The 13855-nt window shown below is 37.3% G+C and overlaps 1 protein-coding gene across 1 annotated transcript in view; it reads left to right on the forward strand.

Moving 5' to 3' along the window:
• CCDC73 (coiled-coil domain containing 73) overlaps positions 1–13855 on the forward strand; it is a 74240-nt gene that overhangs the window by 42647 nt on the left and 17738 nt on the right. The window contains 5 exon segments of the mRNA XM_064163822.1: positions 528–566; positions 5822–5957; positions 6859–6938; positions 11244–11372; positions 11715–11774. Of these exon segments, the coding sequence (XP_064019892.1) occupies positions 528–566; positions 5822–5957; positions 6859–6938; positions 11244–11372; positions 11715–11774 (444 nt within the window).

Genomic DNA, 13855 nt, shown 5'->3' on the forward strand with positions numbered 1-13855 from the left:
ATATCATTGGTGTGTGAAAAATGCTGTTAATGACTTCAGATATTGGTCTTATATTGCTAAAGCATTCCAGATTGGTACTGGTACCACAAATCTCTCTATATGCCACCATTCAGACTATCTACCTAGAAACTTTTTGTCCAACAGGGCATATACTTGCATTCCTCTATGACATGAAGGAATACTTTTAATTTCTATCTCTGTTTTCTTCTCTATTTCTAAGAGTCAAGTTTGCAGATGGTGGCCCATTCACACATTATTCTTCTGACACATCAGAAAGCACAAGGATTTGACACTTTTTTAGCAACAAATAGGTGTAAAGTGTTTTTACATTCTTTAAATAGTCATGTGAAAATCCATAAAGTAAATCCAATAAAAGAACAGGGTAATCATTAATTCAAACCCAGAATAACTATATTGGATTGGCAATAAGTGCACTTAAATCTTAAATATGGGAAGACCCTAAATATGCAGGCTGTAGCTGGAAAAACTGCAGCTACAATTTACTGAATGCTTCTTTCATTTTGCAGGTTTCAAAATACACTTTACAAAAGAAGCTGAATGAAATGGTAAGAAATGAAACAAAGCTTTTAAAAAGAATGTCTGTTTAGAGTGTAATGTAAAAAACCCTAACTCTACTACTTAAATGATGCATGATAATCATTTCAAATAACCAAGAGGTAAGGTCAGCTTTGAATCTGGACAACTTTCAAATGTGGTGGTGGTCTTTGCAGTGTGATAGTTGCTGGCTAGCATGTGGAATTTTCTCCCCCTGAATTAAAGTATATTTGGCACATTTTCCTCTTTATAAAGATTTTTAAACTTATCATTATTATTTTTATAGACTGTTATTTTAATCATGCCATTGCATTGCCTTTCTACTTGTGATAGCTGGCATATTCATCTCAAAGAAGTAACAGACATTCCAAGCAGGACTTAGTTTTGCTTGTTAAAACTGCTGATGTTTTTCCTCTCACACTTTTTCACCCCTCTTCTCAGAACTGCTTCTTAACATCAGTTCCCTGAACAGTTTAGATTTCATCCAGCCCAGCTTACTCCCTTTGACACAGAGAATAAATTTATTCAGAGTGACAGCACAGTCACTCTGAACTCTGTTTTAGGAAGTGAAAGAGTGAGATGCAGAATCATTGCTAAGCTTGATTGAATAAATGCTGTGAAAATTCTGCCGCTGCTCAACTGGAAAGAATAAAGATAATATTGTCAGACCATTACAAACTGTGACTTTAATTAAGAAGCTCAAAAAACTAGGGTCCAGTTTATCTTTAAGTACCATGACATTTGTACTGAAAGTCATCTTCAACGCTACAGTGGTTTTACACAAAATATGGTGAAATTGAATAATGTGCCCTCTGACCTGGGAGATAAGGCTACAAGTTAAAGATCAAAGGGAACATTAAATGTTTGGTCTTACTTCACTTTTAACTTGTATTTATTCTTAAAATACATCTGATCTGAAAACGTGTTTAAAATCTGCAAAATTAATGAACTTGTGTTTAGGTCATTTCACATCTTAGCTTTATGTTGTAACTTGCAAACTCAGTCTTCCAAATGACTGAGAAAATTTGCTTCACAACACCTTTTCTGCAAGCTGGAAATCCATCTGTGCTGCTTACAGAAATATCTTCCTTTCTTATAAGCTTTTCAGTAATTGGTTATTTGAATAAATATTCAAATGGAATGATAAATATTAATAATGAAAACACTGGGGTACTGTGACTTTGCTACAGAGTATGGCTATTAAAAATGCTTTTGAGCTAGGGACAAGGAGATGTTAGAAATCCTCTTTTGCATGTAGCATTAAACATGACAGGTAAGGCTTGGCCTTATTTATAGAAGGTGCTCTGATATGAAATGGTGGAAACAAAACCCCACAAGCAGCAGTGAATTCTTTTCTACAGCCTTACACAGTAGCAGGTTAATACAGTTTTAGACCACAGCAGATTCTACCAACTTGACTTCCTGGATAGTTGCCCTGAAATAAATAGCATGTTCTAGGAATCAAAGCAGAAGTAGCCCAAGTAGACTCTCTTGGTTATCAAAAGTGGCAAAATGTTTAAATGTAAAATGGATGAAATTCCAAACCGTTTGTTTATCTGCAACTGACTTCTACTTCAATTCTAGGTTTGTTAATGACAGATTAGATGATGCCCTGCTTAGTGTTTTGAAAGTAAGCAGATCTGCTGTTTGGTTTATATCCGGCACCTTACAAAGCCTACCAGTCAGGAAAACAGCTTTTGTGTGTGCTGGGGATTGAGTTTCCTTAACTTGATGTAGCATTTTATTCTGGTTTTGTTCTTTTACTTCTGTTCTTTTGGTCCAGTAATTCCAAAGTTAATATTCAGCATATACAATGTTAATATTCTGCATATACACTTTATTTTAATGTGCTGCCTAGCTAAGTTCATGTGAAAATTGTTGGGCTGCTAGAATTATAACAACACATGCTAGAATTCCAAAATGGTGGAAGATTTTGTTTGATATTGAAAGAATATACAGAAACAAAGAAATAAAGAATTTATTTTGCTTCCATCTTTCCTTTGTTTCCACAACAAGTCTTGATGATTGTGTGCAGTGTTGCCACTGTAACTCACTGCATATGGGTGGTAGCACTTTTGCAATCAGGAGGCTACAGGGCGATTGCTAGTTGTCTTTCTAGAATATGCCTCTGAAAGTAGGTTATATATTGTATTCTTGGTGTTGAAATGAAGTAGGAAAATGGTCTTGGTCATTGTCTTTACTAATTTCTCAGGAGATGATACGACATAGAGTGCTAGAACTCTCAGAGTGCAGCTTCTGTCCATGTGTTCCCTTGTTTGCTTGCATTCTCTGATCCTGGGCATGTATAAGAGAGTGAGCATTTAGAGTTATTTGTCTTCTGCAGTATCTAAACCTTAAATATGCATCATGATGCTGAAGTATATAAAATATAAATGCAGCAAGAACAAACAAGTGAACAACTAAGAATGAGATGAAGGCTAGCATTGGCTCATTCGGGGACCAGATCTTGTGTGCAGTTTAGACGAGCAAATTTGAAGTGCCAGTTCTCTGTGTAGCCAATGGGAGGCATCAAGGCATCATTGCCTAGAGGATAGTGAATCAGTGCATCAGTGCCAATGAGTAAAATATGTGGGGTGACTACCTCTATGAATGCCTGGTTTCACTTGCTAACTCTCTTTATGTTGATAAACCAAATGTTTGAGACAGTTTAGGGAAGCTGCAGTCACAGGCAGCTTCATTAAAGTCTAGCTTCATTAAACTCTACTGTTGTTCCAAAGAGAGCAAAGCAGCATCCAAATAACCCACATCATTTGCAGCAGATAGATTCCTGATCCATGCCCAGGAACGGCTTATGTGAGTGCTACTTGAATTCCTGTAAAATGTTTTTCAAATGTAATTGTTAAAGTTGGTTTATTCATAGTAATCCAATGTAGGGATGTTAATTTTATTTCCTTTCCACATTTTTTTAAGGCATTTGCCTCTAATGAGACTGTGTTATTTAGAAGTAGAGTGAGAAGGAAGTGATGCAGTATAAATATATATATATATATTTTTTTTTAAGTAGAAAAGTGGTGGGAAATGAAGGATGTATTGTGGGGAGAAATTCCTGTTTTTAAGATTCAGAATTGGCAGCCCTTTGCATAATTTTCACATGATCTTGCCTTAGGTCCCCATACCATTACATCTCCTTTGTTTCTCTGACACTTTCCCCTCCCAATTACCACCTTCTGCTTCACTGAGTAACTCTGACTAGTGACTCAATTTCCAGAATATCTTTGAGATATGAGCAATTCCCTCTTTGTCTTCCTCCGGTCACCTGCCTGACCCTGAGCTATTTCTCTGGTCTAGTTCCACCAAGAAATCATTGTGCCTCAACAAACCATATGGCCACAATCAATTCCACTCCCCATCCCAGCTTATCTTTATTACTGGCAAAGGGCAGGGCAATAATTTCTGTTCTTGCAGTATCAGATATTAGGAAGAAGAACCGAGATTCTGTGGGTCCTGCTCCAAGTCCAGGGTCGTTCCCTCCCTACCCTGTCTCCTGGTGTTTCTTGATTGTCTTCTACAGAAGAATCTTTTAAGATCTTCCCCCTGTCAGCAGAAGAATCATACTCAGGCATTTATTTTACTGTGCACTAAGCCAGGTGAACATCTTGCCATCAAAAATCAAATCTAGGAAAGTGGTAAGCTCTTAGTAAACTCTTGAGGATGTAGTGTGTCAATTTCTTTTCCTACTGGATAGAGCCCTTGGAAATAACAAACAAAGTGCAGTTCAATTTTTCTAGTGAAGAGAAGGGACTAACACTGTCTTGCTGACCGAGGAAAGAATCTGGGAGAACATTAAGGAAATCCTTGTGAAAATGAAAGGTTTTGTCTCAGATTAGCAATGCCTCCCTGTTCATCAAGCTCTCAGAATAAATACACCTGAATGACTGCCAGGAAAAACAAATACAATTTTTCCTTTCTGCTGTTTTTGTTATAAAGTTCACATCCTTGCAATAGTTAAGCACAGTTCTCCAACAGTCTACTTTTGGTTAGGAAAAAGAGGTATATGAGCATTCACAACCTTCATTCTTTGCAAGTGATTCTCTTAAGTGCTGGTATTCCTCTACCAGTGCTTCCATTATGCTTTTCCATTTGCTGTAGTGTGTTTAATTTCATACCTTATAAAACATGAGAAATTTGTATTGTATATCCTGTTTTGCTAGCCTTATGTTGGTCATTTCTTTTGATTACTATCAGCTTTTATTATCCTCTGATGCTTGGACATGTATTGCATTTGTTACTGTATGGAAATGGAGCCTTACAGAAATCAGACAGACTGGGCCAGATCCATCCTTGTATAACTAGAATTTACACACAGGATCGAATGTATCCCAACTCATTTCAATTGCTGTGTTGCTCTACTGCAGATTAGAAATAGATTAGATGTCTGAATAGATGGATGTCTTTCCTGAGGATTTAATTTAATCCACTCTCTTCATTTTAAAATTGGCTAAATGGTACCTACAAAGCTATTAACAAAAATGCAGCATAACAAAGAACACAAAAAAAGTTAGTGTATATGAAAGAAAGTCTATAACTACCTGAGGGGTGGTTGTGGCCAGGGGGAGGTTGCTCTCTTCTCGCAGGTGGCCAGCACCAGAACGAGAGGACACAGCCTCAGGCTGCGCCAGGGGAAATTTAGGCTTGAGGTGAGGAGAAAGTTCTTCACTGAGAGAGTCATTGGACACTGGAATGGGCTGCCCGGGGAGGTGGAGGAGTCGCCATCCCTGGAGCTGTTCAAGGCAGGACTGGACGTGGCACTTGGTGCCATGGTCTAGCCTTGAGCTCTGTGGTAAAGGGTTGGACTTGATGATCTGTGAGGTCTCTTCCAACCTAGGTGATACTGTGATACTGTGATACTGTGAAAGGATAACAAATAACTTCCCCAAAAAATGAGTGGTGTGTATCTTCAATCACCCCTTCAAATACAATGACAGGTTAAATAACATGGTTAAACTACGCAATCAAGAGTTGGAAACAGCTGGCATAGCTCTGCAGACATCTATGTGAAAGTTCCCTTAACTATAAGGGAAAAATATGCCAAAGTGCTTTTCTGACAATCTAACAGACAGGTGAATGTCTCTGGAATGAGCTGCTATTTGGAACTGGGAACTGATCATTAGATGGGAAATTGACAACTGGGACATTCTGGAAACAATTTTGCAAGTACACTAGTATGTTAAGAATAATTTGGAGAGATGACTTACACATGTCAGTTTGTATCATTAAGTAGGTCCTTCACTTATCTTCCTAACAGGATCAAAAATTACAGATGCATTTAACAGCAAAGGAGGAGCATCAGAAGAAATTGAATGAAGTTGAGAGGTGTTATGCTACTATTGCATCTCAGTTTGGAATGGTGAAAGGTGTTCATGGAAAACTAGAGCACAGCGGTATGTGTGTCTTAAATGTCCTCCAGTTTTTGCTGTGCTTTGACAGCATGAAGACACCCAGAAATTCAGAGAAAGAGCAGCTGCCCCATGTCAAGCAGCAAATACAGCAACTGATAATCAGTGTATCTCAGCATCTTCCTCAGTGTTTCATTCTGTGACAGTGCCAGGTTGTGCAGCAGGTTATACAGCCCCTGTACCTCTTCTGCTCTTTGCTGATACACTAAGTTGTGTGTGACCACATCATAAATCATATCAATTTATCGAGCAGCAGACCCACCCCTTTCAAAACAAACAAGCTTAATCTGGATCAAGTTCCTGGTATGAATAATTTTATGCAATTATCATTGTTACATAGATTCTGACTGTATGGCTATTCAGGCTTTATAAATCTGAACCTTACTTTCATTTATGTGTTGAAACAACACAATTATTTGTGAAACTACTAAACCACAAATATTATTCCACACATATGACTATGTAATTTTACTCTGTAAAAGGATAACTTCATGTAATAAAACCATCTAACTGAAATGAAGTTTAGTACCTATCAATTTGACAAAGTTGTCAAATCCTTTTTTCTTATAACAAAGTGATAGATTTATACACAAACATCGCAGTGTTTGAGTAGAATACTTGTGTATTGTTTTGTGTGCCTGTGGTTTTCATCCATTGTAAACACAGGCACAGGACATAAACAAAAGGAAGTGTTATTTTTTAAGAAAAGGGAGAAGTAGTTGAGTCATAGTTTCAGTCTTAGTCTCCTTCTCATAAAGGTGTTTAATTATTTTATAAGTTATAGGTGTTTAATTATTTGATAAGTTATATACACATGCATTGCAGTTACAAATCAAATAGTCAAACACAAAAGGTTTTATTAACATGTTTCAACTTCTTTTTAAAGTCCAGGAAGCCATACAGCTGAATAAGAAACTAACATCAGTGAATAAAAGACAAGAGACTGAAATAAGTAATCTGAAGGAAGTAAGTATAATAGGCATTTCTGAGTCTCTAAGTAGGATTCTCTGGGACTTGACAAGCTGCTGTAGCATTAATAGTAGTAGTGGGCAATCAGCAGAATTCTTCATTTTGTGACTCATAGCTACATTTTTCTTATGCTCCCTTTCAGAGGTGCTTCAGATGAATGCCAACCGAAGTTGAAACAGCTCTGAATACTTTCTGTAATTTGGGCATTTTTGTTTACTCCTACTTGTTTCTTGTTAGTGATTAAAAACCTTCCTTTTCCCCATGCTCTCTTGTCATTGCTTCCCTCAGAAAGCTCACGGTGGTGTTTTCAGGTTAGTTAGAGAGATCCTGAAGAGTAGTTGCCATAGAAGCAAGTTAGTAGCTTGAGCTATAGTTTAGGAGCTTTAGAAATTTTTAAACATCACAGTAAATTGTATTTGTTGCTTTTGGTTAAGAAATAATTCATTACTTAGAATCCTCCGAGGGTAAGTAATTTGAAAGGTAAATAAAGAGTAACGTCTAAGAAAATGTTACCTTGTTACAACTTTCACTGAGGTGTGCAAGATAAACTGTTAGTGATTTATGCACTCCAGTAATCAAACATTGCCTGATCAATTTTTTTTTTCCAGCAGTACTCTTGATTCTTAGGGTCAGAGGTGATGAATTTAAATAAAATACTGCTAGATAAGCAGAAGAAGGGGCCAACTGAAACTTAACCTGGCTTCCTCAGTTCACCAGGAAATGGCTCTGCTGCAGTTACTTCTGATTTTCTTATTGATTGTTTAGTAATTGACCATCCTGTTCTGAGTGATGGTGGGATTTGATTTCTTGGCATTTTAGTAATTATGTATGCTGCAGCACTTTGCTGTGGCAATGCAAAACCAAAACCAAATAGTGGAGGTTTCTTTCTACGTACAGTTTCAGAAATACAAGTTGTGTCCAATAGAAAGAACTGCCTTTTTCCTCAAAATGCAAAAATACCATGAAAACTGAGTTAAGAATGAACAGTATAGCAAAAAAACCCTGACAAAACAAACAAAAAACTCCAACCCTGTTACAGTGTTCCTTGTTTCAACAGCTTGCTTGGCTGGCATTTCTTGAAAGTTATGTAGTGAGAGGGTGCATTTATGAATTAGATCTGTAGTGGCCCTTATTAGTTCAGCATGACTTCTGCTTGTGAAGGGCTGTGGGCTCCTTTTTTGGGTCACACTGCAAGAGATGAAGAAAAAAGTGCCTGAGGTGAGCAGAGCTGGTGTAATGTCACTGTCCTTACCTTGTGGAACAGTGATCTTAAAGCCTTGAGGTGTTTTCCTTGTTGGGAGATGCATCTGTTACAAAGCTGAAGGGACCTACAAAAGATACAAAGCAATGAGAAAACTTTGATGATTAGAAGAGTTTAGAAGAGGGATTACCAAGCTGTTTTCGCTTGCTGCACAGCTGAAAGAAGTCATGATAGCAGAAGCACAAGTTGGGGCAACTTATTAAGCTGGTTTCATCTGCCTTGGAGACTTGACTGGCCCCTAACAGCTCAGGCAACTTGTGGGTTCAAACTTCTTTCCTCTGTGACCTCAGTGCTGGAGAGGGAACAAGTATCCATAGCACAGAAATCTTAATATGGCTGTCAGCTCTTATCAGAGGCATTACTTTGACTCAGACAGTGATGATCTCACACATTAGTTCTTGATGAAAATATGGAGTAAGTGAATGCTATTCAACATTTATGGATAAAAATAAACGAATCTGCAATTTTAATGAAACTGCAAGAAGGTGGTGGGGTGTTAAATATGTACAACAGTAAAAACTGGCTTAAATTGAGGTCCATTCTGCACAGGTTCAGTCTTCTTGGATTTGTGGAGAGGAATTTTATTTAGAGAGGTTATCATTTCCTTTTGACATTGCCTGCTCACACATCCAGTTCCTAACTGGACTGTGTCATAATTTCCTTCTCAGTAACATTTATTTAAGGATTTGAACATCCAGACATTCAATGTGATAGAATTCTTCTCAACCATTATGAGAATGCTTGCATTGAAATCTGCTCAAGAAAAAGGTTTCTTTCACCCTGCTGCTTAAAAACCATCTATGCTACTCAAAGCCTGAGCGATTACAAGAGTGTTGCACTAATCTGGGAAGAGAACAAAAAGGTGTAGTTGGAATTTTGGATTTGGTTAATGTTTGTGTAAGGTATCAGCACTGTCTTGAGAGGTGGTTGCTACTGCCTATGCTGGCTGCTTTTCGAGCCCCACACCACCTCTTTGTGCTGGCACATGTATTTGTGTGGCCTTCAGGGAAAGTTGAATGACAATTTTGTATTGCTCAGAACTGTACTTCACCCAAAATAAGGAAGCTTTAGCTTAGATCAAGTGGCAAAAGAAAGATATATCTAAGGAGCAGGACTCTTTTTGTGTTTATTTCATCTTTGTTTCTTTTGTGACACTCTTGACTTATGCTGCCTTTAAGTGCTTCTGAAACAATGTCCCTAAGCATTGCCAGTGACTCACAACATGGAAAGAATGAGTTCAGAGCCTTATTGTTCTTTCTTAGCATCCCACCCAAACTGATAAAATTATTTTCAAGATTCAGTATATTTTATAGGATTCCAAGTACTACTGGTGATCTTATTAGTGAGAGAAAGCTATCAGGAGAAAAAGAAACACACATCCATCTGCTATATATGATATATGCAAAGAAGAAATCCTAGTCTTCATTTGTACCTCAAGATCACGATTTGCTTAGTGTGACTAATTCTTTCCCTGTGATAAAATAAGCAAGAAGATTTTTCTGGACACAAACTGAGTTTTGGATGATAGATAGTATGAGGTTCATAGCAGGCTTTTGCACCTGCTTGTGTGGCACACAGCCTGTTGGTTGTGCTCTGTGTAATGTTAACCCTGCTTTCTGTACAGAGACTGGTACAGTGCACAGTTTCAGAGTGAAACCTTCTTGCACCTTGTGTCACTTAAATGTAGGAACTCTCCTTGCATATTTCATGATGTATTTCATTACAGAGCCTTCTAGTAAAAGCAGTGCAACTAATACACTTTTTGATGGCAAAACATGGCAAGAGTCTTACCAGCTTACAGACTATCACAACACTAAAGCACTGCTGTCTTTGGCTTACGTAATTGATTCTGCAATTACACTTAGTGCTTATTAGATCATTATTGATTTATTTATGACTAAAATTCATGAGAAATAAAGCCTCTAGAAAAAAAAAAAACCAACAAAACAAAGTACTATCTATGCTTGTACCCTCTGTAAAACTTTGTGAATTTCAGCTACAGCATAATCTGCCCTTCTTCTTTTGTACTGTTGTATGATTTTGTCCAGAACAGTTAAACTGTTGGTCTGTGATAAGATGGGATTCCAGTTTTGTAAAGAAAAGTTAAACAGACCAAACTTAGTTGTTAGATAAAACTATTACCATTCTGAATGCTTGGTTCACCACTATGGCATCATGAAGAATTCTTGATACTATCTGTGAACAGCATTCATAACCTCTGCTATTTGTCTGAGTAAACGTCAGGGAGCTCAAGGAGAGAGAGATATTAAACAGACTACCTTGTACCAGAATGGGAGGGGTGGAGGGGAGAATGGGGCACAATATTTATGACTCCAGGAACTATAAGTTGTAATTTAATGAGATCAAAGCATTTGCTGTTTATTTGCTTGGAATAAACTGGTTAGAAAATAGATACCAAAAAAGAAAAAAAAAAAAAGGCAGAGTATTTAAAAGATTATAAAGACTATAAAATCAAAGGCTTATTTTAGATGGAAAATTATGTTGTAGAAGCCTCTAATATAAAATTAATTTAGCATTCTCCTGAGATTAAGTAATTAATGTTTCAGGAAAAGCAAAGATCCTCCAAATTTATAGCCAGTTCCTGTTTTTACCAGATAGTTGCTGTTCTTCCTTTTCCCCTCTTGATTCCCAGGAACGTGCACAGTAGTAACAATAGGTACTTTATTTCTGTTGTGTACCTTGGTGTAGGAGGTTTTACCAATACCAAATCATTGTCCACTTCTAGTATACTTCTTGGAAGCGAAAATAATGAAGTGTTTAAGCATCATAAATACATCAAACAGTAAAATGAGCACAATAACGTTTTAACTCTTAAAAAAAGAACCCCACTTTTAGCCATGTGACAAGTTTAAAGTTCAGCAAATCAATCTTACAAATTTTAATACCTCTAATTTATTCTGTTGTTCCTATACATTATTTAAAAGTAGGGCAGGACTCAGGATAGTTTAAAAGATTTGTCTTTGCTCTGAATTGCAATGCTTATACTGGATGAACTATTTATATATGTTTCCTGTGTTAAGGAACTGAAGAAAGTAACTGCAGACTTGATAAGGTCCAAGGTCACATCTCAGTGCAGGGTGGGAGAAGAAAACATCAATCTTGCAGCTAAGGAAAAACAGTTTCAAGAACTGCAACAAAAAATCAGAATGGTATTTAGCAATTTAAACAAATTAAATTTGTGGTGAATATTTTCTGTTCTTTGTTCAGCAAACATCATGGCAATGATCTCTCTGATGCCTACAGACTTGTGATTTCTTTCTACTAACTGCATATACAATCTAATACTTCCAGAGTAAGCTTTTCTAGGGAAGTAACTATGCCATGAATATAATTGTGTAGTTAAAAAAAACCCAAAGGCAATCTAAAAGTAATTCAACTTCTTTAAATAGCCTGATGATAATTCACAATATCCCATCAATACAATATTACTAAAGAAAAAGGACAGTGGTGTAAAATGTCTTTTACTGCTCTTTATGCCTTTTTTTTCAAAGGAGACAGCAGTTACTAAAAAAGTTCAAGAAGAAAACGCTCAGATTAAAGATGAAAAGCTGGTGAGTTGTTAACATAAATTTACTACTTCAAAATCTCTTAGGAATATATGTGCCATAGTTCATATCTAGGTTTCTTACATTATTAGACTATGCTATTAAAAATAATTCAATTTTTTACTCTTCAGAAATGTTTTAATACTAACATAAACAGAATCTTACTGCTCAGTTTTTAAGTGTATTAACAGAATAAAGTCTGTTACTTGTCACTTTATTCTGAGCCTTAACTTTTGTCCTTCAATTCAGATGGGAGAAATTTGGTCTGCCCATACAGTAGTTGTTTACACATCAGCTCAGGAGAAATAAGCAACCAGGTTTGCATAACGAGCTTGCTCTTCTGTTTCCTGGTTGCCAATAGTTTACTGTAACACCAGTTGAAACTGGAATAATGTGCCAATCACACATAAAGGAAATGGTGTATGCACATTTAGAACATTAAACTACACCTATACATAGCTGAAGGGAGTTAAAACTGTCTTCTGTTGCAAAGCCAGGTGTGTATTAGAGCAAAGCCTGATACTCAGACCAAGGTACGTGGAGGCACCTATCTAACACAGCAAAACCTCATTCCCTGTAATAACAGTACAATACATTGCCTTGCAGAATGTTAAACATAAAAAGGGTGGAAGTGGCTTTTGTTTATGAAACAGTAGTGGAATTTTCTTCCTGCAGTTCGGTGAATTAAACATGTCAAAACAATACAGCATTCCTGTTCTCCAGGAAAGACGAGACTACTAGCTGGCTTGCAGTCTCACTGAGCACTCACTAAAGGCTAATCCAACTCTTCCAGCCCATAAAAGCCTTTTGAGTTGTGCTTTTTAAAAACACTTGGCAATAAACATAGGCAAAAAATGAGAGAACTACTCAGGCCTCATTACTCCCACAGCCCTGAATGCACTAAAAACATTTATATGGAGATGCTCATAGTGTCATTCATATGCATGTTTGGTATGTGTTATCTAAGAGAAGGACTCTCTTTTGCTCCTCCATTTTATTCTGTGTAAACTGTCAGGGTTTGGTTGGTTGATATGAAGAATTCTGACACAAATCTAAGGAGGGCTTTAGTGGAGAGATGAACACTTTTTCTTCAAGAATTTGTGTTGAAAGACCTAGATTTCGGTATTACAGCCCTACAAATCCACCATCTGGATTAATCATAGAATCATAGAATCAACCAGGTTGGAAGAGACCTCCAAGATCATCCAGTCCAACCTAGCACCCAGACCTAGCCAGTCAACTAGACTGTGGCACTAAGTGCCCCATCCAGGCTTTTCTTGAACACCCCCAGGGATGGTGACTCCACCACCTCCATGAGCAGCCCACTCCAATGGCAAATCACTCTCTCTGGGAAGAACTTCTTCCTAACTATGCTTCTTCCAGCACAACTTAAGACTGTGTCCTCTTGTTCTATTGCTGGTTGCCTGGGAGAAGAGACCAACCCCCATCTGGCTACAACCTCCCTTGGCTTCAGTGGTTCTTGGCGTGAGGCTAAATATATTATCTATAGGTGATTTACACTGAACTGTGTGCAGAGAAGGAACCTTGTCTAGCTGAGTGAACACTACGCTAGATTTAAAAGGCATGGCCAGCTCTACTACCAACTTGTCAGATGATATTGGATAAGCCATTCTACATCTCTGTGGTTCTGCTTTTTAGATGTAAAATTGAACTAAAGATAAATTAATCTTCAGTACAAAAATATTCTTCTTCTATGCATAAAGGTGTGCATGCATGAAAATGAATGAGTGAACACCCAAAATAATGATTTTCTATTTAGTAGGTAGCTGTATCTGTACAGAAAATAGAACCAATAGATTAATTTGAAAGCTCTTTGCAAGTATATAGAAGTACTGTTGCCATCTTAGTGGAGACAGGGGATGGAGATCCATGTGGCAGCAAAGACAGAAGGGTTATTGATGTGTTAGAAACCATGTACATATCTAAGAATACTCATGTAGTAAGAAAGGCTTCTGCCCCTGAAATGTGGTGAGATCAATAGCCCAGCTGAAGTGTGTCTACTTCAATGTATATAACATGGACAAGAAACAGAAATAGCTGAAAAATGTTATATAGCATCTTCCTGG

This window comes from Pogoniulus pusillus, chromosome 24, assembly GCF_015220805.1.
Source record: "Pogoniulus pusillus isolate bPogPus1 chromosome 24, bPogPus1.pri, whole genome shotgun sequence".
Lineage (NCBI taxonomy): Eukaryota > Metazoa > Chordata > Aves > Piciformes > Lybiidae > Pogoniulus > Pogoniulus pusillus.